General features: G+C 34.3%; 1 protein-coding gene across 2 annotated transcripts in view; it reads right to left on the bottom strand.

Annotated features, from left to right (window-relative positions):
* Positions 1–8,606: 8,606 nt before the first annotated feature.
* The window catches only part of COL5A2 (collagen type V alpha 2 chain), a 149,716-nt gene continuing 132,014 nt past the window's right edge, over positions 8,607–26,308 (bottom strand). For both annotated transcript variants that reach the window (XM_037015092.2, XM_073218533.1), the window contains 11 exons: positions 25,053–25,160; positions 23,574–23,627; positions 21,755–21,862; positions 21,182–21,235; positions 18,059–18,166; positions 17,617–17,670; positions 16,509–16,616; positions 14,404–14,695; positions 12,721–12,908; positions 10,959–11,198; positions 8,607–10,295 (listed from right to left, as the gene is read on the bottom strand). In XM_037015092.2, the coding sequence (XP_036870987.2) occupies positions 10,149–10,295; positions 10,959–11,198; positions 12,721–12,908; positions 14,404–14,695; positions 16,509–16,616; positions 17,617–17,670; positions 18,059–18,166; positions 21,182–21,235; positions 21,755–21,862; positions 23,574–23,627; positions 25,053–25,160 (1,461 nt within the window). In that variant the 3' untranslated portion in view covers positions 8,607–10,148. The remainder of the gene's footprint in view (positions 10,296–10,958; positions 11,199–12,720; positions 12,909–14,403; positions 14,696–16,508; positions 16,617–17,616; positions 17,671–18,058; positions 18,167–21,181; positions 21,236–21,754; positions 21,863–23,573; positions 23,628–25,052; positions 25,161–26,308) is intronic.

The raw sequence follows: 26,308 nt of genomic DNA, 5'->3' as shown, positions 1-26,308 counted from the left end.
CAAGTTACATGTTGAATGCCTATAAACCACCAAGTAGTCTTGCTAAGTTAGAAAGTTCAGGTTAGAGAAATATATTTTGGAGTTTCAGCATGTGTATGGTTTTACATCCATGGAAGTAGATATAATCATCAAGTAACAGTGTAGAAAGACAGGAGAAACTGGAAAAGGACTGAACTTTAGAGCATTTCAATGTGTACAGGTTGGAGAAATGAGGAGTAGGCAGACATGGAGACAGAAGAGGAATAAGGAAGCTAGGAAAGTGCAGTGACCTAGAACCAAGTAAAAAAAAAAAAGTTTATTGTTCAAACTTTATAATTATAGCATATTAAGAGGATAAGTAAGCTCAGAGTCGATGCATTCCCAGGCCACTAATCGCACAGTGAGGAAAACTGATGGATCAGCAATACGTATATTCCTATGGTCAGGAGATGTCAGAGAGATGTAATGCGATTCTCCAATTCTCTGTCTTACTATCCTTTCATTCTTTCTTTCTTGATGGAGGACTGAATACTATTCTCTTTAACTTCCAACTGGCATTTGAACAAAATTTTTCTTCTTCATTTGAAATATAATGCATGTTATGTTTTGAGGGTGAGATTTTTATACAGTAATTATAGTCGATTTGAAAAATGCAGACAAGAAGAAAAACCGATTGTGTGCCACATCAGCAGCTATTTCCTTAGAACAGCCTATGTATATTCTAACATAAATGTGACAATTCTATATAACATGATTTTGTATGTTTTTGTTTCACTTATCATGATACTATTTCTTCCATGAAAATCTTTTTTATTTTGGTAGTAATTAGGAAAAATACAGAGGAAACTACTTTTAAAAAAGAATGGCTCCAAAGTTAGAAATGACATCAAAGTGCCCTTACTTCTATCTAGTTTATATTAAAATTTTACTTGTCTGGGCTCTATCTTAAAGGAATGTGCTTATTTTTAAAAGTGAGTCATAAGCTGTTAAAAATATTTTCCTTTCAGACATAACTCTCCATTGAGTCATAACTCATTAAGTGAGCTTGATACAATAGGGGTGAAAACATTCGATATGACAGCACACATGAACACGCTCCCCAAATCTTCTTGTTCCCCAGTCTGCTAAGGTTTCCAGAAATCTTATAAAGAATCACTTGTTGAGTCAATGCTATAAAGAAAATAATTATCCATGGTCATTATTTTTTTAAAACAAATTCTTGTCTGATGATAATTTTTGCTCCTCCTTTTTCTTCTTATTTCTTTAAGCTTTGTTCAAAAACATATTTCCCTTCAAAACTCTTGTTTTAAGTGCACAGAATTATTTGGCATCTTTTATTCATGTCTGAAATGATTTTTATTAACAGAAGTCAGCCTACCCTTTGTGATCCATAAAATTTATAAATGGGAATTATTATATTTTGCTCCAGTTTAGTGATGATACAAAAGTAATGATAGGCTTGTTGTAGTCTTGAAAATTAGACACTCCATTATTATTGAGTAAAGAAAAAATTAAGTAAAGATTAAGGTGCTGTCTTAAATTGGGTCTCCTGCAAGCAGACTCTAAGATAGCAACTTCTGTGCAGAAGATTTATTGAGGAGTCATCATGGGAAAATCTACCCACATGTGATTTCCTAAAGAGTGAAGCAACATGTATCTACCACAAGCTCCTACTCTATGCTTAGCACCCTGCAAAACACTACAGAGAAATATAATACATGATGACCATTCCTCTTTAGGAACGTGTTGTCTAGCATAGATAAGTGGAACCCATAAGAAATGGTGTAAAAGCATTTAAGATACGAGTAATTTAGTGCTAAATTGTTCTGGGCTATCTATAAAATATACAGATTGAAGATCAGAAAAAAGAATTGGCCAGTAATAATTATATTCTCAGTAGAGTCTTTAAGAAGATAAAACTTGAGTTATGAAATAAAGAAGAGAGGATATGGCTATACAGAGGAAAGGAAAGCTATTTCAGACCAGACAACAGAAGAAGAGGAGAAATAGAAGCAAAAATGATTATTCCATGCCCATGGGACACTGAAGAATCTAGGCTACCTAAATCTATTCATTTCAACTCAACATTACTGAACAATTAGTAAGTTCAAGGCTCAGAACAAAGTGGGCAAAAAGATTCAAGGAAAATGAGATACCATAAAGTTTAGAAAATATATGGCACAAGACAACATAATAAAGTGTATTAGGTATGATGTACTAGTAAGGCACAAGAAAGGAACAATCATGTCCACTAAGAGGCCCTTGAGAGAGGCTGGATGAGGAAGATGGCATTTGAGGCAGACTTTAAGTAATAGAATATTTTAGGGAAATAGAGAAAGGAGTTTCACAGAAAATATCGTAAGGAAAGAGATGCAGGTATGGAGTATATTTGACTATTTAAATTTGCCCAGTTTTAGGCAGAGCATAGGTTTCATGTGTTGGTGTAAGAGAGAAGGCTGGAAGTAGAGTCTGGATCAAAAACATGAGAATAGCAAGGTAACAAGAGCAATGTGTTGTTGTTTCTAAATCTGATTCTCAAGGGAAAGCCATATAAATGTTTTAAACATTGGAAGATTGTTACTTGAGGAGAGTGAAGATCAGAGAAGTGTGGGGAGGCAGAATCAGATTTACAGGCAGTGGAGAGACACCTATCATGCAAGAAGGAAGGATGGATCTATATTTTAGGGAAGAAGGGGATAAGACTCAAGAACCTTGCCTAGGAATCAACACATTTTTTTTCCAAAGACTAGAGTGAAGAGTTAGAGTGTAGACACCCTTACTGGGAAAATTAGGTTAAGAGTGGAAAATGGGGACAGTGAAAGGAGTACATCAAAAGTCATGCAAGAGATGTTTCTGTTTAATAAGGAAGGATTAAGCGGAAAATTACACAACTCCATTCTTACAGCTTTCTACGTGGCAGTTCAACATGACAGTGATTCATTTGGAAGCATGGCTGAACATGATAAATGTGTGAATGATTGGAGACTACTCGGTCAGGGCAGCTAAGTAGATTTGGAGACCATCCTTATACAGATGGTCGATGAAATCATCTGGCTCCAGATGAAATCATTAGGGAGCAAAACTTCCAAAGGGAAGGGGAGAAGGGCAGCATGGTGTGTGTGTGGTGGGAGGGAGGATGTGCAGGAAGCATCGCCAGGAGTCTGATTTGGCATCCTGTAGCTTTTAATGGTTTGAGAGAAGGACGATTTAATTTTGAGGGCTAAAGTTGTGATTAATTCAAGGGCTATGAGCACAGAGAGGAAACAGCATAAGGGAGGGGTATCATTAGTACTATCGATAAAAATGATTTGGGCCTGATTTTCAAATTTTGTCGTGAATTTAAACCACCTGGAGACTGCTCAGTGGAGTCAGCAAGAACACAGATTTAAGACCCCACAGAGCACGGCATTATTCAGAGGTCTTAGGAAGGAGCTTGGACTGCAGCTTCCTATTGGAATCTTTAGGGCTTACATTTGGCTACAGATGTCTTCAATTTCTGTTGCATTTTTCTCATTAAAGTGGTTAACAATTGTGATCATTCTGTACCTCCAGCTGCCTTTCATTATATGATCTAACTCATAACATTTCCAACTGTTGAGAAAGCTGTTCATACTAAGAGAGCAGTTCTACCTTCCTCTAGTTATTATGACTTGTATCCACATTTTTTAAATTTCATGTATGTGCAGACCAATTTCTTTTAGTATTGGTAGCATTTAACCATAATTGCTTATATGCATAGAATTTTGGTATGCACTCCCTAAATTGTGGTGATTCTTTGATTAAAATAAATCAATTGTCAGGGATCTATTTCCTGAACTTTTAAGATAGTCATGGTATAAGGCATTGATATGAATTAAATATCATTTGGGATATTTATTGATGGCATCAAATTATATAACTATATAAACTATAGCCAGTACTGAGCTATAAGCATAAATTACAAAAAACTATGCAAATTAATATAATCCTATCTTTATGCTTCCTTATTATAATAGTCTGACTGGTGTCCTTGCCTAGAATGATTTTCAACCAGACTTTTAATCTTTCTTCATATTTCCTTCTATTATTATCTTCTTGAGTTTTGTCCTGAAAGTATAAAAATGAAAATAAGAATGCATTATATACCAGAGGTGGCTTCAAGCTCTCCTTTCCAGAGTTCCTGGTCACATTGAACAACTAAGGTTCAGGATTCTATAATGAAGAAGTAAGAATAGCCATAGGAATATAACTTTCCTCTCTTTTCCCCTTAAACTTCAGGGCTCCTTAGTGATCTCCCCTTCTATATCTTCTCGAGTGATCCATTCCCACTCACAGCTCAACAACTCCCTGATGTGCTGGCTCAGAGATCTTCCTGCATGACGCCGACCTACATCCAGCTGGAATGCCACACAGACGCATCACGTACACCCTCAGCCTGTCTCCTCTCTAGTGCCCATCTTGGAAAATACCATCCTCTCTCATCCAGCTACTCAAACCAGAAACTTGAGAATAAGCCAAAATTTGTTGAGGCCTCACCCCTTCACTCTTACATCAAATTCTGTTGATTCCATTTCTCAAATATTTCCCAAATTTATCCCTCTTTCTCCATCCTCAGTGGCCTTGACTTCTCATTCCCTGTTTCTTTCTCGCCAAGGTTGTTCTAACTAATCTGTTTCCAGTCTCATTCACATTAAAAATTCTGAGTATTGCTGCAAGGTGATCTTTCTAATATGCTAATCAGAGAACACTTCAGTATTTTTCAGTAAATGTTTTACTAATATTTGGATGGTTCAGATTTTGCATGCAAGATATTCAACATCTTTGGCCCCTCCATAAAATACCAAGAATATTTTCCAGTTTTTATGATAAACACAGACATCCTCCTCACACATTTCCAAAGGCTCTCTGGAGGGCATAGTTACACTCCCAGCTGAGAACCAAAAATAGTTACCTAAGAAAAACTCCTTCAGAATAATTTTCAAACTCTTTAGTTTGACATACAAGTCCTCCATGATACTTCTTCCTTTTTCTTTAATTTTTAATCTCCCAACAACCTCTTCCATGCAATCTACTGCCAAGCCAGCCCACTGGGGATTCCCCAAACAAGACACATCTCGTAAGAACTCTCTGTTACTCTTTGGTATGCTTCCTTTGCTCAAGACATCGTCTTCATACCCCAAGACTCATTAAGGAAAACCTTTTTCCAGGTAGTTTCCCTTGCTTCCCCTCCTCTCCAAATCCCAGCCTACTTTAGTTGGCTTGGTCCTATGGTTCTACTTTGCATACTTCATTAAGATCAGTTATTACCACGTATTTATTTAATTCAATTTGTGTGCTGTTCCATTTTACCCACTAAATGGTAAAAACAGCATATAAAGCATGGAGTTACTTCCTGTAGTATCAACTGGATAATCATTTTACTTTTCAAATAAAAAATACCAAAACTCTAAAATGAAATACACACGTAAAAATAACACCCACAATAGATACTCGTAGGCTGTAGTCTAAATCAATCTGCCACTAATGTGAAATTGGTTTTTGTCATGTGGATTTTAAGTTCCACTCTATTAATTTCTGTATTTGTATTTTTACAAATAATATTCTAAGTTACTTGTCGCCCAGTAAAACTGATGACCCAGAGTATCCTGCTCTTTCTTCTACCCCCAGCCCACATCTGGTCACACTGCCTCCTCACATTAACAGGAATCTGACCAACCAATATGAGAAAATGACTCTAATTATACTTTCCAATTCAGTGGCAAAACCAGACAAAAAGTATGTATGCTTTCCTGCATCTTCTTTTATACCAAATACAACCAGACATTTTAATATTTGTCAAATTCTGATGGAGATAATTGATTTTTCTATTGTTTTACTTGCATTTTTTATTTCTAATGATATTAAGTATCTTCCACATGCATTGACCTTTTTATTCTGGCTTTTGTTAATTATATACATAGGATTATGCATATTTTTATTTGTTTTATCTTACTGATTCATAAAGCCTTTTTGCAAGTAAAGTATATTAATCCTTCTCTGTCATATTTATTACAAAATTTTTCCCAGTTTGACCATGCTTGCAAACATGCTCAGAATTTTTAGTGTAGATTTATGCATTTTAGAATCTGATCTTCCAACATTTTATGTTATTATTCATATATTTGTTTTCATTTTCATTCTAAGATTATTAAACTACTCAAAATATTTTGTGCTTATATATTTAGAGGGTTTCTAAAAATTGAAAGAGTCTTTTGGGAAAAGTTATGGTGTAAGGTTTAAAGAAGTAAACATGCTTTAAATGATAAATGTCAACTTTCTGTGATACGACTTACTGAATAAATGAGAATTAATTTAATTAGATATTAAATTATAATATGGATACACAGATTCCTTTCTAAATACTCTTCTTGCACCATGGCCAGTAGCTTTTTAGTATTCTTTTTCTCTCTTAGTGACAGTGACCCATCTTTACTCATATTTCTGTTTTAGCAGGGGAAATATTCCATATCACTTTTCTTGCAAATTTTTTATTCCCATGAACTTTAGAATAGTTTTGTCATGTTCCATGTTTTTAAGATCCTAAGAAAAACTCTTAGGGATTTTGAATGGAATTATCTTTAATTTAGGTAGTTGTTTAGGAGAAAGAATTATATTTTTCAAATATTGAGCTTCCTTTATGTGAGAACAAGGCACATTCTGAGTTTTATCCTACTTTATATATCTCAGTCAAGTGTTATAGTATTTTCAATCAGGTTCTACAAATTTCTCATCAAATTTAGGCCTTCATGCAAGTAGTTGTATGTTGTTACTACCATTGTAAATATAATTATTTCATTTATTATGATTTTTATCCAGTAACACTAGTAGAAACAGTAATAAGACAATAGTAATAATGAATATGCTTCACACTAGTACATAAATCAAGTACTAATACCAAGCATACTTTTCCAGCTACACATTATACAATTTCTCATCATTCACTCAATGAATGTATTTTGACCAAACAAATACCAAACGGTATATTGAATCCTTGTAAACAGCCTCTGCCCTTGTAACAAATACAATTAACAAAGTAGACTAGTACTAGCCAAATACTCATACAACCTTAAAGCATCATAATTTGTGCTATGAAAGAAAAGCACAGGGTGCCAAAAAAATTTGTAACAGAGGCTGTGACTAACGTAGGTGGTAGTGAAGGGTTGAGGAGTCTAGGCAGAATTGCATGAGGAGGTAGCATTGAACAGAGCTCTAAAAGATGAGTGCAAGCAAACCAGACGAAAGGAATATGTATACAAATGGCATGTGACAGAATGGGGAATCTACCTTTAGAAAATGTGCAGAAATACACTGTGTATGGAGCAGAGAGGAAGGCTGATGGTAGGAAATGAAGCTTGAGAAGCAGGCAGCAGTCAGGTCATGCCGGGTCCCATAGAGTTTAAGGATTTTTGTCTTTATCCTAGAAGATACTACTGAATCTGTGTGTGGGGGTTGGGTGAGGAAGTGGGAACAGTGAGATGACTTGCTTAAAATGGATCAAAAGATGACAAGACTGGATTCCTGAAAACCTTAAGTGTGGTAGTTTCAATTATTGTTTTTTCCAGATTTTTTTCCACTTGCTCTCTGTCATATAACACCATTTGCTAGAGAAGGGATGTTGTCTGTGACTTCTTTGAATCTCTTTTTAATTTGGAATAAATTACTTTAAACCTGGCCATAAGTTTGCCAAATTTTGTTATGCATTTGAAACTTTTACTCATCATTTAGGCTTTCTTTGCTATTTTTCTTTTTCTGTTAATTTTGGGAATTTTCATTTGTGTTCTTAAATTAATAACAAGTGAATGTCACCATCTTCCACAGATGTGTATTTTTCCACTTTGATCACATAGACTTTGAGGTTATATGTTGGGATAAAGGTTAAGAAGTCCACTAGTTTAATGGGACCTAAAATCTAGAACTTAGGCAAGAAATCTGAAGGCTTTTGTAATTGTCTAGGGCAGTCTTTTCTTTGTAACATTCCTGAGTTCTAAATAAGACCAAGTGTTTCTGTGTTTGGAGATTATTAATGTTTTTGACTTTAAGAGAATCATCACATATTTCTGGCTTACCTATTGGATCTTCTACAACCTGTATAGGTTGGACTTGGGGGAAGATTTAATAGAAACAAAACTGATAAATGTTCTTTAGGTATGTAAATATTCTAATTCAAGATGTAGAGCTGAAGTAATAGCTAATTTGGGGAAAAACAATGCTGTGAAATTAATATTGAAAATATAACATTTAGGTTAAATTCTTATGTGATACATTTTGAGATATATGCTTTATTATTACATTTTATTCAGCCATGAAAAATCAGTCGCTGTTTTCTTTTGGTCAATAATACTATCCTAATATCAACTATACTTAACTTTAAAAAAAATTACTACTACTCTGATATTTTGATGGGCATAGACAGTGATAGTGTCATGGTGCCTTTGTGGGTGATGTTGCAGAGTGATTTTCATTTATAAGACAGTATACACATGATGGAAGGTATTTGTTGTTTTATCTTTTAAGTGAATGGCAAACAGATTACCACAACACTTTACTTCTCAATATTGGAAATAAAATGGATCTAATTTGTTCAAAGGAATTCCACAAAACAAAAACCATTGACATGACAAAAGCGTGCATTTAATTCAATGCTTTGCAGAGATACATGACTAAAGTTGTGTGCATGGCTTGTCCTTTGGGATGGTCCCAGCTGTTTATTTTAAAGAAAAAAATTAAAATGGAGCCAACAAATGTAATTAATGAAAAAAAACTTGAGACACAAGGGTACCTACATGTTCTGGTCTAAGAAACATGCAAGTATTACAAAACATTCCAGGATACAGTATGACAGATGAACAGTTAAAAAGGCACTGGAACAATGCTCCTTCTTTCAGAAATGGGAAGTCTAACAGTTATGCTTTCACCAGTGGTATTGATGAAACCATCTTTATTTTCAAAGAATTGTATAGAAGGAATTTTAGCACCATCATTAAAGGAAAAATAATAATACATTTTAGCCCTGCCTATCTCCAGTCTTAGAATAACAACAGAAGCATAGCACCTTTTAGTATCTAAAATATAAACAAGAGTAGTAAGTCCATCCCAGCTTCTAGAGATGAGGTAGCTCATGCTAAGAAATGTTGGGTCACTTTTCCTATGAAAGTTCAAAGGCCAAATGTTCTAATTCCAATCATCGCATTTGATTAGAGTCAGCTTCACAGCTCTTGTTTTCCTAATCTTTTTCTTCATTATAGGCTTCAGGATGACGACATTGTACATATGGGAAGACTCTCAACTTTGGGTCCTGGATATATGTTTATAAAGTTGTATGTGTAAATCATATTGTATCCAATGTCCTCTTAAGCAAGAAAGTGCAGATATATTCAATGGTATACTCATGTAATTTCTATCTATATTGATAGAGTTGAGAAGGAAAGGTACCTCTCAATACGAATGAGAAAGAGGCTAAACTTACCATCCTTTACAGAAATTTAAGATCACTTGGTTTTCCAGAAATTTCATTGAATATATATTATTTAAAACTTCCATTTAAGACGGTGAGAAACTGATATTTTTTTCAAGGTTCTCTTAAAGAGTCTCTATGATTGTTATACAATATCAAGACATGCATGTGTGTTTCAATCACAAGGATAAACATTTTGATTTCATTTTTAATTGATAATCTGAGAATGAGAGATCACAAAAGGGTATTACTTCCTATTTTCCAAACTGCCAAATGAAACAAACACGTGTTGTCATTTTATATACCCCACTCTTTAAGCTACCTGCCAGGAAAAAGAACTTTCTCATAAATACTAAGCAACTTTGTCATTACATTGAAATAAATTGAAGAAAACGGATATTTATTGATTCAATCAGTTTACTTTTTTTAAAGGTGGTCATTGTCATGGGTCGCCTTATATCAAAACTGCTGTATTGAAAAATATTTTAAATCAATTAAAACTTGAGGACTGTAAGTAAAATAAATATTCTGAAGGATAAGGAGGCCAGGCACTTAAGACCATATATACATTGCTGATGCGGGATCAGCCGTTACTTCAAGAGTCTCAGGATCAGCTTCAAACAGTTAAAGTTCTTGTGAATGGTGGTGGTCACTGATGGTAGAGGGGGTGCTCATTGTCCATGTATCTCGGCTTGCTTTACACAAAACAAACTGGTCCAATTTCAGCGCCAAATTCTTGGTCTGTGCTGCCAATATCCACGGGGGCAAGGTCTATGATGGGCAAGCGTGCCACATTCTGTGTTCGGTATTCAAAGATGGTTTTGCCTATATTTCCATTCCGTTTCTGGAATTTAATGGAATTAAATGCAACAGGTTAATAGTATACGCAAATTAGTCCAAAAAAGTGAGACAGCCACTTCCAAGCCAGTAGTCTGTATTATGTAAAAGAAATGATTTTTAGAGCACTACTTAAGAGCACTGCTAACATAAAGTAAGGTGCTCACAGGCCTGGCAGGCACTTTAAATTGAAGAAATTCCCTTTGTTCTTTTGCAGCTTCCTGAATCATTGCCAACAATGTTAATTATGAAAGCCTTTTTGCTTTCCACAAATGAAATTACAATTCATCATTAAATATTTTCCTTTTTTATATCTAGATATGAAAGTGGGGAGACATACAAATCAGTGAAAAATGTAAGGTATCTTAGATTGATTATACAGTTTAGAATCAAGGAATTTTAAACGTAGAACTGAGATGAAATAAATTACATAACTTGGAGGAGAGCCAAAGTGAGTTTTCAGAAGAGCTAGATCAGATCCCAAGGGGCTAGTCCTTTATTGTTTTGTATTAAAACCTCTACTGTGCTTCACATACTAAACACATTCAAGTTTCGCCCTACAGAACAGCTGTTCTTTACATACAGTTCATTGTAACTGGGCCATGACAGTATTTTTAACTGAAATAAACTTTTTTCTTCAATCAGATCAATATCGATTAAAAGTACTTACAGAGCAAGTATCATGAAGAACTACATATCTGAATCTAACGTTTCCCTCTGCTTTGATTTCTAAGTCATTTGACCCTTTGAGAACCACAGCTTTCTTGAGGTTCTTAGCTTGATCATCCATGTATCCTACACTGTTTTTACAGATGTAAGTAATGTTCTGGGAGGCTTCTTTTGATAAAAGGCGCAAGAAGGTCATTTGAGTAATGGCTGCATTAGGTGACTGGTGGTCTCCATAAACAAACTAGAAAAACAAACAGAGTCTTTGTTATACACAACACTGAAGGGTTTCATGATGTGGGTGTGTGCTGTTTTCAGATAAGTTAATTTTGATGAGTATTAACTTTATTTATTGAATATAACAAGATATTCTACATACATAAACACACTCACACACACATATATATATATAAAGTTCCTATGAATATTCACAAGTAAGAACCTCTGTTCTTACTACCCCAAACTAGAGGTGCTGAAACCAATGATAATTATAACTCGCCAGAGAAAGTTTAAATATTTTAAAATCTGCTTCTCCATTTGTTTAAAAAAATCCTGGATATTACTTTTTAGACGTTATACTTCAGCAATGGCTTGAATGTTTGATCATGTATGAAAAATAGCTCATTGTTTTTCATTGCTAATTATAATAAGAATTAGGACTTAACTATTGATTTACAATCTTTTTAACCTATCTATTATATATTGTAGGGAAATACGAATTACTAGTTTTCCATTAGCATTAGATAACAAGAACAAATAATCAAAAATAATTTCTTACAGGCTTTTCCCTACTTACCTTCTACTTTAAACTTTACTTTCAATGCTCTTACTTGAGGTTTTTTAGATAATATTATATTCACTAAGTTACATTTCAATTGGGTATACTTAAATATTTTAATTTACTATTTATTAAATAATTGCAGATTCTAGTATATCCTGCACACACCCATAATGTCCTCACATCATGTTTATTATGAACATGAATTCTAAGGAAAGGTTAGGAGCACAGGTGAGAGGAAAATTTCAGTTAGGCTGCCATAAAGAGATTTGGAAATATTCATATGGGATAGGAAGTAGCAAGGCAGGTTGCCCATCTAATACTGGACCACGGAAGAAATATAGAGGAGACTGGAATGAGAAAAATATTAATAAAATTCATATAATTATAAAACTGCCTTAAGTTTAAATAATACTACAAAATGTTTACAAAGTGATTCAATTAAGAACAGTATTGTAGTAATTACTAATATTTATTTATAACTTGCCGAGTATTAGATACCATATTAAGCACTTTATATTCATACAAACACTATGAAATAAATATTATCACTTTCATTTTAAAATGGCAAAACAGGATCTATAAGGTTGAATGAGTTCCTAAGGGCCTAAAGTCAGTAAGAGATCCAGGTACAAGGTCTCCTGACACTAAATATAATCTGTCTTTCAAATGTGGCAAGACCCCTTAAGATTTCCATACTCCACTGTTAGTGTCATGTGCATTAAAAAGGGAACTATTATTAAAATAAATAGTTTTCTATATACCATCAATAGGAAAATTATCATTCAAATTATGTTAACTTAGTTCACAGTAAAAATTGGCTTATGCAATGATATTGCAGTTATAACTAAGGAGACTATATTGCCTAAAAATAAACATGGTAAAATAAACCTAGTAAAAAAATAATAGCATAGTCCCAAATAAATACTAAAATACAATAAACAATGAAAAGAAAAGAATACAATTTTAAACAAGCATATTAAATTACCTGAGATCCTCTATTCATATCAAGACCATACCAAACAGGTTTACCGTCAGGAGATTTGCTGGCCCACCAGGTTTTACATGGTATACTAGATGGGTTTGCTGAAATACATGTTTCTCCTGTTTCCATGTTGCAGTAAACTTTAATTGCATCTTCAGCAGATCCCTGGTTAGGATCAATCCAGTACTCACCTATTTTCCAAAATAAAAATATTTGCTAAGTAAAGAAAATTTCAAACATAATTATGAGGCTGTAAAATAATTAACAGAGGGTTATGGAAATATGAATTCATAGTTTAAGGACTCTTGTAAGAGAGAGTATCCCAGTTAAGGAAGTACTCTGCAGGTCAGGAAAAAGTAACTGTTATGCATTTGGGTCCTTTCTGCACACCAGGCATTGTTCTAAGACATTATGCCAAATCATGTACTTGAGTCTCAACCCATGCATATGCGGGAAACACCCCCATTTTATGGATGAGGAAACTATACCAAAAAGAAATCATCCACAGTGATTAAGTGGCTTTGCCAACATGGATATGTTCCCATTAAATTTATAAAGCCAATATTTTAAAGCAAATTATAATTGAAATTTAATAAAATAATGTATTGTCAAAACAATGAATAAAGTAAATGAGTTGAACTATGATTAGATTGCTATGAATTATCTCACTAGCACTATTTAAAATGGATCTCATATATAAGAGATTCTGGAAACAGGCAATACCAAGTTTGTGCTTGGTGTTGGACACACAGACAAATAAATACACAAATATATATTTGTGCATATATCTGTATGTATATATTTATGTGTAGTATGTATTTTATATATACATATATGTTTGTATATACATATATATACACACACACATAAATATTTCCCTATATATATTATATACATATATATGTGTATATATTATATTAAAACTGCATTTAAAATGAAATGAAGGGACAGAGGTGGGATATATAGAGTTGAGAATCAAATTGCCTATTTTTCAAAGATAACAATTTTAGCTATCCTATCAATGTCATTTCAAAGTTAACTGAAATAAAGTGTTTAATAGCTCATTTCTAAGGCCTAGAACACTTCTTCAGGCTTTATTAGATTAATCAAAATGATATAATAGTGCAAACTTTGGACACTGTGTATGCAACTAAGGCAGAAAGAATTCCAAAATACTTCAGAACATCTCTACCAGCAGAGATTCCTAAAATGTGATTAGTAGACAGTTAACTACATTAAAGGAGTTTCATATTCAAAAATATTTGGAAATATTATGTAGCTTTTTCTACTCTTGATGCTCTAACAATATATGATAGCATATTAAATCTCTGAGAAGCTATTTAGATAAGTAAATATGTTTAACCTTGTTTAAATGAGTATTTTCCTACCACTACAAGTATTTATATCACCACAAAATTATCAATAATCTAAGACTTCTGATTGGAAATGGAACTACCACCGTGAAATTGGATCATTAATAGTATTCTACTACTACAGTACTTAACCATCTCACCTAATTTTTAGCATCATTGACTACCCCACCAAGAAACCAGAAGCTGTGACATTTACTATTTTATCTCGTGTGTCTATCACTAAGTAAAGAGTCAATAAAAATTTTAAAATGCAGTTGAGAATAACATAATCAGCAACAATGGACTTTGCTCAAATGGGCAGCTGTTTACTCACCACTCTGCTTTGTGGAATGACAAAGCTTTAAGTCATCACAAGTCCGGGCTGGGTGCTTTTTAGAGCCATCAGGGCTGCGCATGGTTTCAATCTGACTACTGAGTGACTTCAGGGTAGCATGGACCCCTGGGTCAGTTTTGTTTTTGTCATCAGGAGCCGCCTGATCTTCAGTAAACTCTGGGAGTGGATCTGGCATGCTCTCATCATAGTGCCCCATGATGTCCCCAAGAGCAGCTGTAAGGTGGCCAGGGGGACCCGGGGGACCAGGTAGACCAGGCTCACCAGGAGGACCCTAATTTTTAAAGAATTGGAAACACAGTTAACACATTTTTTTGGTTTTTGTTTTTCTACTTGACACAAAAGCACAGATGAGACTCGGTACATAGAGAGTTACAAGGCAACACCCCACCCAGTTTGATGGTACTGAAAGATCTGTGGCTCATGCCCTTTTTAACCAAACAGTTGTGCCCTGCCAACCTGTAACACCCCAAGGCTGAGAAGTGATGCATGACTCTGTTATCAGGCAATACATATGCAAGTCAGCATCTGAGATAAATAAAGATCAAACCAAAGCACAAAATATTTGCTCAGATGTTTACCTTGAAGTTGCAATATATTTTATGTTCAGAATATGTATATATGCACATTTTGTTTTCAAACTATTTTAGGCAAGGCACAACTAAAATATTTTAACAGGATTTATAGACAGAAGAGGAAGGAAGAGAAATTGGGGGAGTTAGCTCTATAAGATGTCATATAAATATCAAAGAAATACCCACAAGATACACCACAAGAGAATTTTCCCCTATTTCCAAACAAGGTGGAGAGCCCAGGGAACCTTTTCATGACCATTAATTAGTGTGAAGATCAAAATCCTCTGTAAAGTGAAAAACATTCTCTTTATTCTTTTTATTGACCAAAATAAAGAGCTCTCTTAACTTTTGTGCTAAACAAGAACTATTAGAGTGACAAGGAGATAACCACAAAAAGTGGCAGAGGCTAGGAAATGGGTCTGCTCTATTAGTTCCCTTCTGTGCTTTTCCAGGAAGAACTCAGCCACTTGAGGGAGTCGGTCAACAACCTGAAGGGATGTGTAATCCACATCATACATGGGGGGCGCGGTCCTGGAGGCACAAAGGCTGGAGTTGCTAACACCCTTCTGCCACTTGTTATACAGCTCCAGACAAGCTGCTTCCACCTTTAGTGACATTTCCTGTTCACAAGGGACTCTTAAATTTGCTTTTTTTTTTCTTGAGAACATATAATGATTCCACTCATTCCTTTGTGCTAATCTCAAGACATAATGACTTTATTCTCTCAAACACCACTGAACCACAAAATAAGGTCAATCAAGAGACATGTAAGTCAGAGGTATTCCAATTATGCAGCTGTTTTCCATTTACAGTTAGATAAATAACCAAATAGGAAATATTCCTTTGACCATAGGAAATAGAAGGCTATTTGATCCATAAAATAAATAACACATATTTGGTCCAATGGTACTCCCAGTAAAGAGCAGAGACAGAGTAAAGGGAGAAAGGTGGATAAGATGAAGGAGGAAAAAACGCTAGAGAGGCAGGCATAAACTCTGCCCCTCCCCCACACATATACACATACTTGATAGACATATAAGGATGTTTCTCAAAGACCTGAGAAGTCAGAATCTAATACCCTCAAGTTCATACTATTAGAATTTTTCATGAAAGTTTTCATTGAAATCCTTTCTGAATTTCATGTTTTTTACTTTCCAGCATTTTCCTGAATGACTACATTTATCAAATCTCACATTTTGTATAGTGTCATTTAAATCAAAGCAACATTTTCATAACTTTAATTATAAAGACAGTTATAACTTGCTATTTGCTCTCACTGGTATCACATGAAGTCAAGGCCTAGGTACCTTAGACTCTGATTTTTTACACTCTGAATACTTGGTATTAAAATATTTGAAATAGTTACTTATACAAATAAGCTTGAGTGTGAGTTTTAGGTTTATTCTCAGAGTTCTTAAGTCTCTTGTCTGTCATGCTGTACAGATGTTCCTTGGATAGAATCCAAGCTATTGGAACCACCTGCATTACTTGCATGCAAACCCCTGTTATTACCTCAGGTCCTGCTTCTCCAACACTGCCCCGCACACCAGGAGGACCAATAGGCCCAAGTGGCCCAGGGTTTCCTTCTTTACCTGAAGGACCAACTGGGCCTGGAGGACCCTGCAAGAAACAAACACCGTATTTCGATTCTATGAAAGAAAACTTTGACAGTTCCTTTTTCTAATCAAACAACTATTGTACTTATGGAGTTGCCACAATGATTTCTCAATGCATTTTCCTAATGACTAATAAGCAGAGTTCTGGCACTTTCTAATGTTCGCTATTTCATCACACTGACTTCTCCATCACCCATGCATGGTAAAAGACAAGTATCAGTTAAAAACTTTAATCGACTAGCCATCTACTTTTACTGGTAGGAGATGTTTTATCAAATCTCATGTATTGTAAACGTAGTTAGAAATTCAATTAACTAGGAAAATAAAATGGCTGAAGTTGGAATGTTTGCTGTAAGTGTAAGTTAAATTTGTATGCTTATACCCTAGAATCTCATCACATCCTAGTAATTTTGACACTACTGTTCTCAATTTTATGTATGATTCATTTACACTGTATTCAGACATAGCCAAACTTGCTTCTAATGATTTTCCTAAGTATATGTCAATTGTCTTATAAAATTAATGACCTGTTAAAGGCAGTATTAACAGTAATGTAGAATTGTGCTTCAAATATTGGTTTCATTTTATGATCTGCTTTTAAATTAGCTTTACACAACTGCTTCTAAGGAAGTGTCACAATTACTTCAAGTAAAAAATATATCCAGCTTCAAAGTCTATCTCCACTTAATGGCAAATCCAATTGTATCACCTCGAAGAGCACAAGTTTAATGAAAATTTCAATGAACACAGGCAAGAAAATGAACTAACAGATGAGTATATCCCCAAGGCAAGAGACATTAAGGTGGGTCCATGAAGTAATACGTCGTATTTCAGGGTATTTCTACTTAAAGGTAACTGCTGACTGTTTGTCTCATATGTTTGCTGCCAGCTTCAGAGAACCTCGGCTGACTCCACCTTCAATGCCATGAAAATTACACTGAAGCACTAACAATGTATCACCAAAAACATTATTTATATCTAAAACTTATTGTTTTGTCACTTACTCTCGGGCCAAATGGTCCAGGGATTCCAGCACTGCCTTGTTCACCATTTGGACCCTAAAGAGGAAAAGAGTAAAAATGTTGCCAAAATATTTACATCCTACATTTTGCCATTTTCAGCTCTTTAAAATGTGCTCACATTGACTTTCACAGCATAAACTACTCATAAAGTCATTGGTCTCTACAATGACTACATGAGCTAACCAATACTAAAACTGTATGAACAAAGAGTCACTTACCCTTTTGATTTATTTATTTTTTTACAAAATTACAGCTAATATGTGGTCAATTATATTGGATAATTGGATAATTATTCATAAAGATATACTTTGAAATGAAAATAGATACAAAAAGTCGATCCATTTTATAGACAAACAAATGTTCAAGTAAAGATATCTGTGCATTTTCACATGGAGGGCAAACAATGTTTAAAAGAATAACTTACAGGAGGTCCAGGAAGACCCTGAAGACCAGTGAAGCCTCTGTGACCCTTCTGACCTCGATCTCCTCGGTCTCCATGATCACCTTTGTCACCGCGAGGTCCTTGGGGTCCCTAGAGATAGGGTCATGGCATGGATGCTTCCTTTAAAGCTACGGTTTACTATAATTTTACTTTTTACAATTGCATTTACTACGATTTTGAATAGTAGCCTCCCTTTTCTGTGGGGCATATGTTCCAAGACCCCCAACGAATCAAGCCTAAAACCATGGACCATATCGAATTCTATATATTCTATCCTATAATACATATCTATAGTAAAGTTTAACTTATAAGTTAAGCAAAGTAATTAACAATAATAATAGAACACTTACAAATACACTGTAATAAAGTTTATGTGAATGTTTCTCTCTACATATATCTTATCGTACTGTACTTGCCCTTCTTCCTGTCATGATGTAGATGATAAAATGCCTACATTATGAGATGAAGTGAGGTGAATGACATGGGAACTGTGACATAGCTTTAGGCTTCTACTGACCTTATGATGACACGTCAGAGGGAGGATTATTTCCTTTCAACCCTGACTGATGGTAACTGAGCCCAAGGACACTAGAACTGCAGATAATGGGGAATGCTGTATTTTATATGAACTAACATATATACTTATCTAAAGAGAACTAGACCTAAGAATTTTTGTCTATTTTCCTCAAGGAATTAAGGTGATCGCTAAAAACATATATATAATAGTGCTTTCCTAAAGATTCAGGATTTTTTTTAATTTTTATCCTACATTCCTACTAAGATGATATATTTTTAAGTTCCATCTAGCTTATCTGAAACATTTTCCAAAGACTATATTTCATATGTTTGGTTGATACTGTTATTTTAAAATATTGCACCCATATGTAGATATTTTTAAATTAAATGAGTTCTTATTTACTTATGTTCCCTCTAAAAATGAAATGTTTATTAAATTTACATATTCAAATAAATTAACTGGATTTGGCAACTGGGATTATATTAAGAGCCATAGTTGAAGTTGCTAAGAGAGAAGATCTTAAAATTTCTGACCACAAGAAAATAAAATTTGCAACTATATGAGATGATGGATGTTAAACTTACTGTATAATCATTTCACAATGTTTACAAACATCTAACCGCTATGTTGTACACCTTAAACTAGTATAGTGTTATATATCTATTATATCTCAATAAAACTGAGGGGAAGATAAGAAACTGGCAAAAAACTTGTTTAAGCAAATGAGTGAAGAATATTACCATTAAACCATTCTCCTCTAAAGAAAATACAAAGAAACTGTGTTATTCTCGTATTGACAATATCTGTACCCAAATCCGTCAATTCTAATCCTGAGAAACTAAAGAAAAAGCAATAGTTAATCTTATTGTGAGACAGAAGCTACACCTAGAGAAGAGGTGAAAATTATCTGATCAATCTGATCAGTCTCAGGCTTCTTTATTTTTTTTAAGTTTTGGGGAATAAAAGCAGCTCCAGGGGTCCAGTGGTTCATAGTGAACTGACAAGTTGCACAGGGTCTCCTAGTATAGGGGCAGCTTCAGTTGTCTTTAGAGTTTTTCTAAAAGAATTAAAACTTTATCAATAATTTCAGGGAATGGAAGATACTATCAAGTAGACTGGGTCTCAGGTTAACTTTTCCCTTATTAGCTTTTGGTTCTTTTATTTGTTTTTTTAATTTGGATATCTAGTTGTCAAACAGTATGAGAATCTTTTAGTAATAAAAGCAAGACTAGATCTCAGTAACTTTTATATATATATATATATATATTTTATATAAGAATGTAAATTTAAATACTAAAACCAATCTGAGTATTTTTATAATGTTAGAAATGTTCATTTTTGGGATACCCCCAAATTTCATAATTAAAAATAAACTAAACAAGAAAGCATGTACTTAAATTAACTAAGAAATTAATTAATCATGAAAAACCAAACCACATTGTTTTGTAATAGGTTTGAAAAATGTTCACTTGACATGCTATACAACTATGAAATCTTCTCTAGTCAAGCTCATAACAAAGCTGAGAATTATGATTTAATTAATAAGCCCACATTATTTTAAGGCTATAATTGTTCTTCATGAATATAAACATTGATTTATATGGGTATAAAAGGAACATGGCCTATTATGTTGCCCAAAGAGATGATTAATTCGTGATAGGACATCTGCATAATAATCACTAATCTGGAAGCAACAGCAAATAGCAAAAATATCAGAACATGGGCAGGGCAGTCTAGTGGAAAATAAGACATAATATTAGACTAGCACTTTCCAAGTTTACACAGAGCTTTTAATACAACTTTTAGAAAAATCTCTGAGAGAAGTCACTATTATTCCTATTATTTTGGAGAAAAGGTGATTCTAAAAGTTTTCATTGGTTATTGAAAGAATTCATAGTTAAATTTAGAGGAGTTACATTAAAATTATTTTAAAAATATGGACATATATACAATGGAATATTACTTCACCATAAAAAGAATAAAATCTTTCCATTTGCAACAACATGGACGGGATGGACCTAGAGTGTATTGTGCTAAGTGAAATAAGGCAGGCAGAAAAAGACAAAAACCACATGGTTCCACTTATATGTGGAACCTAAAAACAAAACAAACAAATGAACAAAGTATAAACAGACTCCTGGACACAGAGAAGAGGCTTGCGGTTGCCCTGGGGGAGTTTGGTGCATGGATGGGTGAAATAGATGAGGGGGATAAAGAGGTATAAAATTCCAATTATAAAATAATCACAGGATGAAATTACACTGTAGGAACAGTCAATAACATTGTTATATCTTCATATGTTGACAGATGATACTACACTTATCATGGTGAACATTTAGTAATGTGGGTGATTGTTAAATCACTATGTTGTACACCTGAAACCAATACAGTATTGTGTATTAACTAAACTTCAATAAAAAAGAAAAAAATATATGGACTCCTGGCTACTACCTTAAATTAGTTACTTTTTTGTCTACAGCTTGAGAAACTTGGTAATTTTCATTTATGTATCTTAAATTGTACTTCTTCTTTGAGAACATATTTTATGTAAGAAGATATGTAATTGTAAAGAAAAGCAGAGAACTTACATGTAAGCCACGTTTCCCAGCTCGACCAGGTGGTCCAATAGGACCCCGAGAACCCTAGAAGAAATTTTCATGAAAATTGGTATGTAAAAAATATGCCTACACAACATAGATATAGGAGTAAAAAATATGTTTCTAGTTGGGTACTTACACATACTTATGATGTGTATCTATGTATGTACTCCTATGGCTAATTGATTAAAATCAGGCTAATGTCCCTAGGCATACAAATGTACTTACTATATAACTCCAGACACTTCTAATAGTCAATTTTATTAGAAGGTTACCTTTGCTGATTAAGGTAAGGCATTACTTGCTTAAATTTAACATGATGCATACTTATTACATTTTTTATAAGTCACAACATTTTTAGAAGCATCAAGATTTTTTAATACCTATTAGAATCAAATGTTTTCCTTTAGGACTAAAAAGAATTTTTCATAATTGACTATCATTCTTTGTTTAGAGTCCTTAATCAAGTTCAAATACATGATTGTATGCATGCATACATGCAGCTCATAATACAGCATACTGGTGTTTATAACTAACTGTCAGTGAGAATTTGCCCCTACTTACTGGATCTCCTCTCTGTCCTGCATCTCCTGGAGCGCCAACAGGGCCGGGAGTGCCAGGGGCACCCTGAGAGCCTGGCAGACCTGCAGGCCCAGGGTCTCCACGATCACCCTGACAAGAGCAACCATAAGATATTCTTTTAGTATTTAACCCTGAAACAGCAATAGTCTATATGCTCATGCTATTTATAAGAAAAAATATATTTTCTAAAAATTTAATTTTACTTATTACTTTACTTATTTTTAAATATTTTACTTATACTTAGGTATTGATAAAACAAACTTAAAATAATATTTCTCCCCAGTTTCAGATCTCATCCCTACCCTCTCTCTTGCCCTATTACTCTCATGGTTAAGAAACCACCTTCCATATTTTCAGTATTTTCAGCTCTATTGTTCAGATTTCCAACTCCATTTGTGTTCATTCAGAAAACTGACTTGGAGCATCCTTCCCCACATCCCCTTTAATGATCATCTTTCTCCCTTTCTAAAGAAAAGTAGAAATTACATATCTGCAATCTTATTATGGGGCAATAGTCCAAGGAGCAACACACCTCTGGACACCAAACTAAAGGCCTTTTTCCAAAGGCACAGGTCACTTGAAAATAAAGCAAAGAGCTACTTGAAAAGAAGAGGATGTTCCTTACTTTATCCAGATAACCTAATTATGACAAGGCTCCAAATCTTAATTGTCTCCATAAGAAGATAAAGGTGAGATAATCATTATATCAGAATGTATTAAAATAATAATGTGACTTGAAAAGAATTAAACCCTTTCTCCTGACAGAAACTAAGTCTTATTTGACTGATTAGTTTGGCAACCAGGATAAACTTTGGCAATTAGGTTAGAGGATAGACACATAATACACTGAAAAAGCTAAACTGGCAAATCCAAGATTTTGAAAAAAATATATTGAAAGCACACATACATTAAGAATTTACCAAGAATTACCTCCATTGCAACTATTAAAACATATGATTAAAATAGAATGTGATGGCAACTTAAAATGTGCATAGGAATTCATTGATTTTCAAAATTATGTCAGGAAGTACATCAGCAAATTCTCTGAAGACTATTGTTCTAGAACATTCACTGACCAAGGGAAAAACCCAAATGCCAAGAGAATCTGCATTCCCTGGCTTTACAGTAGATTGGGGTCAGGGGGCACTCCAAATACCTCAAAACTCTTTCTTGCCTTTTTTTTGAGTGCCTGCTAGATACTTTAGACACGTTATTTAAAATACAAATGCTCAGTGGCATAGGTATTAATCATATTTAAAGTATTTGAAACCAAGGTTTAGAAAATTGGTTCAAGAACATGTAACTGGTAAGGGACTGGAGCTTCAGATTAAGTGGGAGATATTTCATTCAGACATGTCTAGTTTAAAAATGCATGGAATACACAATATTTAGATATCCACATGATTTATTTCCTTTTGGGGCACTCACTTAGAAGGTGAGTAGAGAAATTTAAATATCAAACAGCTCTATTTCTGCTTCCATAATTCTGTGAGTGAGTTTGAAATTTAGAGTACTTCGTATGTATCCTCATCTAAAGCCTTCATGTACCAAAACCGAATGTGAAAGCAATTTGCTTTCCTATTGTTAATAAAGAATGCCACCTCACCTTGCTGTGCATTCAGATCTGATTTAATTTATAAGATTTACCAAAATTATGATATAAAAAAAGCCTGCTACTATCAGAAAAATCAGGGCTACACTGAAGCTATAAGAAGAAACAGTAGTTTTTTACTCTCTAGTATTATAAAGATTTCAAATTTACATCATTCCAGATTTTTAATCAGTTTGAAATTGCTCTTACACGTTCTCCAACAGCACCATCCCGTCCTGGAGTACCATCATTACCAGCGGGACCCTATAAGGAATCGTATTTGAAAAACAAATTAACTGAGTAATGACAAATATCTCAATCCAACTGCCAGAAAAATTACAGCATGTTTTCCATCTCTTTTCTATAAACTATATATTAGCATTTATGGAAATGTCAGTAGAAGAAAGCCTTCTGCTATCACTTCTATTACTTCTAAATTCCTTGTAAAACTATTAACACATTCTCACTTTTTTTATTCTAATTTTAAATAGTTTTATTTAAGATTGTATTTTCTACTGACAATGGAGTGCTTATAAAGTGCAGTGTCAATTTCTTTCCCCATGCAAATATTCCATATTCAAGTTTAAGAATGCCCAGTTATTTAAGATACAGCTCAACTTTGAAACTGTGGAATCTGATACAAATTTGGGTCCTTCAGTATTTTGTTTGGAACAATGCTAAATATATGCTCAGGTTGACTTAATCAACCTCTTGAATGGGGGGCCTACAGAGGGGCACCACCAGATGGAGGAGCTTCACTGCCCGAAAAGCCCCAAAGCATTCCTGCTAGCATGCCTCCTGCACTTAATCAAACATCTTCACTTCTATTTTTTATTTTTAAAAATAGTAAAAAAATCCTCCAATTCTTTGAAATAAAAAGACACCAATTACATTCTTGTTTTGTTTGTATTACTAGTGAATGGTTTTTCTCACTTTCACTTCTTAAGCTTATCCAAATAACTATAAGTTTTGAAATAAAGTAACTGTGTTTAGATATTAAATGATTTTTAAATATATAGTCTTCTCTCCTATTTTAGTTTTTTTTTTCAGAATTATATTCTATCATATGATCCGAAATTGCTCTGAAAGGCATTGTTTCTTTCAAGAAAATGTGACATTAACTGTTTGGTGATTTACTCATGAAAGCACTAACCAGAGGATATTGCAAACTATAACTTCTCAAATCACCTTTCAAAACCTGCTTTCTTCTCATAAGAGTCTAAGAGAGCATGACATGCATAATGTTTCTTTATAGTGATATTTAAGTAAAATGATCTCTATTCTCTTTGTCCTTTTCACAAGCTATAATAGTTACAGTAATCCTATCACCATCAAACTTGGCAATTTTGACAAATGCGCCATTGCAGAATGAAATAATAACAAGGGGAAGATGAATGGATGTGTCCTTTCAGCTTCAAAACAAATTAGCAACAAATTAAATCTACTAAAGTACTTGACTCCAGGCTAGATGAAGGTCAGTGCAAAGACACCAATCTTATTACCTTTTCTTTTTATCATCCGGTAGTCAATTCTCTAGGGAAGTAGAGTATGTCAAATAACATCAGCAAGAAATTTCCTTCAGGTCAAATGTACAAGCAATTTCTAAATTTCTAAACTGACATATAAATAATACTGTCCGCATGACACCCAGGTAATGAGAGGAGAGGGACTTGTCACTGCAGCACTCACCACAGGTCCAGGTTCCCCTACAGGGCCATTGGAGCCTGGGGGTCCTACAGGTCCAGGGGGACCTTTGTCTCCAGGTGCACCAGTTGGTCCCACTTTTCCTGGTGTGCCCTGAAATAAAAGTGTAAACATATCAGCCACTTCTGAAGAAATTTAAGAATGCTAGTTCACATAACGGCCCTGCTTATTCAAATTGCCCTTCAGTCCCTCCTCCTAAAGTATTCATTGTCTGTTATCCCACAACCCCCGTGTCACTGAGGCGTCTTCTTAGAAGCGTGCCCCCTTTATGGCACACTCATCTTAACATAGCAAAGGGATGAAAAAGCATCCTTTACTACCAGCTCAGGTATGCATTTCGGGTTCTAACCCAGTGTACGGTGGTCATCGCTGGCTGTCCTTAACAGAATCTGCATCATGAGTAAGACATGCTCATCCTTATTCGCCTCTGCTTCATCTGCCCTATTTAATTCTACAGCCTGGCACTTTGGTTTCAACTTCTGGGAGGTTAGAGTTCCAGGTCTTTGGCTGACTTCTGATAACAGTAAGGCTTCCCTGAACTCCTGGCTTGCTGGTTTCAGATATCTACCTGCTGTCACCCAGTTCCAAGGTCTCAGCAGTATATCTTTGTCTATATTCCATATAAACATCCTTGATTTTTAACTCAAATATGCAAACTTTCAGCAGTAAAATTAGTCCCTTCAAAGCTAACAGTGAGTCAAACTTTTATCCAGTCCAGGGAATATGAGATACTGGCACCCACCAGGAGCAGGAGGTTACTCCCAGAGTCCTTTATTGTTCACCCCACTTTCACCTCCAATATTATTTTAGCTCTACTAGATCTTCCCTTTAATGATTTATGAAAAAGTAGTCTCTGAACCACAAAATAAGGGTATTTTTGTTAGGCATGTTTATTTTAAAAGAGACTACCTACTCACCAGGAGATTATCCCCCTTCTCTAGCACCATGGGTGTTTTAAATCTTTGAAAAAAGATTTAGAGTCACCAAAAATCCATACCCTCATTCATCTACCTTACTAGTCCCAGGGTTAAATAAAGAGATTTTTCAAAGATTTTGTAAGGTACTTAAGTAAAAATTTTGGCAAAGGTAAAAGATTTTTAAGATACTCAGAATTTGCATCTAAAAAAGACTTCAAATTTATTAATAAAAACAAAAACAAAAACAGCCTTGATAAAATCTCTCTTTACAAATTATGTTGCACATAATCATAATCAGATGAAATAATGACCAGTGTAGCTACT

The sequence above is a fragment of the Manis javanica genome, chromosome 12, assembly GCF_040802235.1.
Source record: "Manis javanica isolate MJ-LG chromosome 12, MJ_LKY, whole genome shotgun sequence".
NCBI lineage: Eukaryota > Metazoa > Chordata > Mammalia > Pholidota > Manidae > Manis > Manis javanica.
This window is presented reverse-complemented; position numbering and strand designations above follow the sequence as displayed.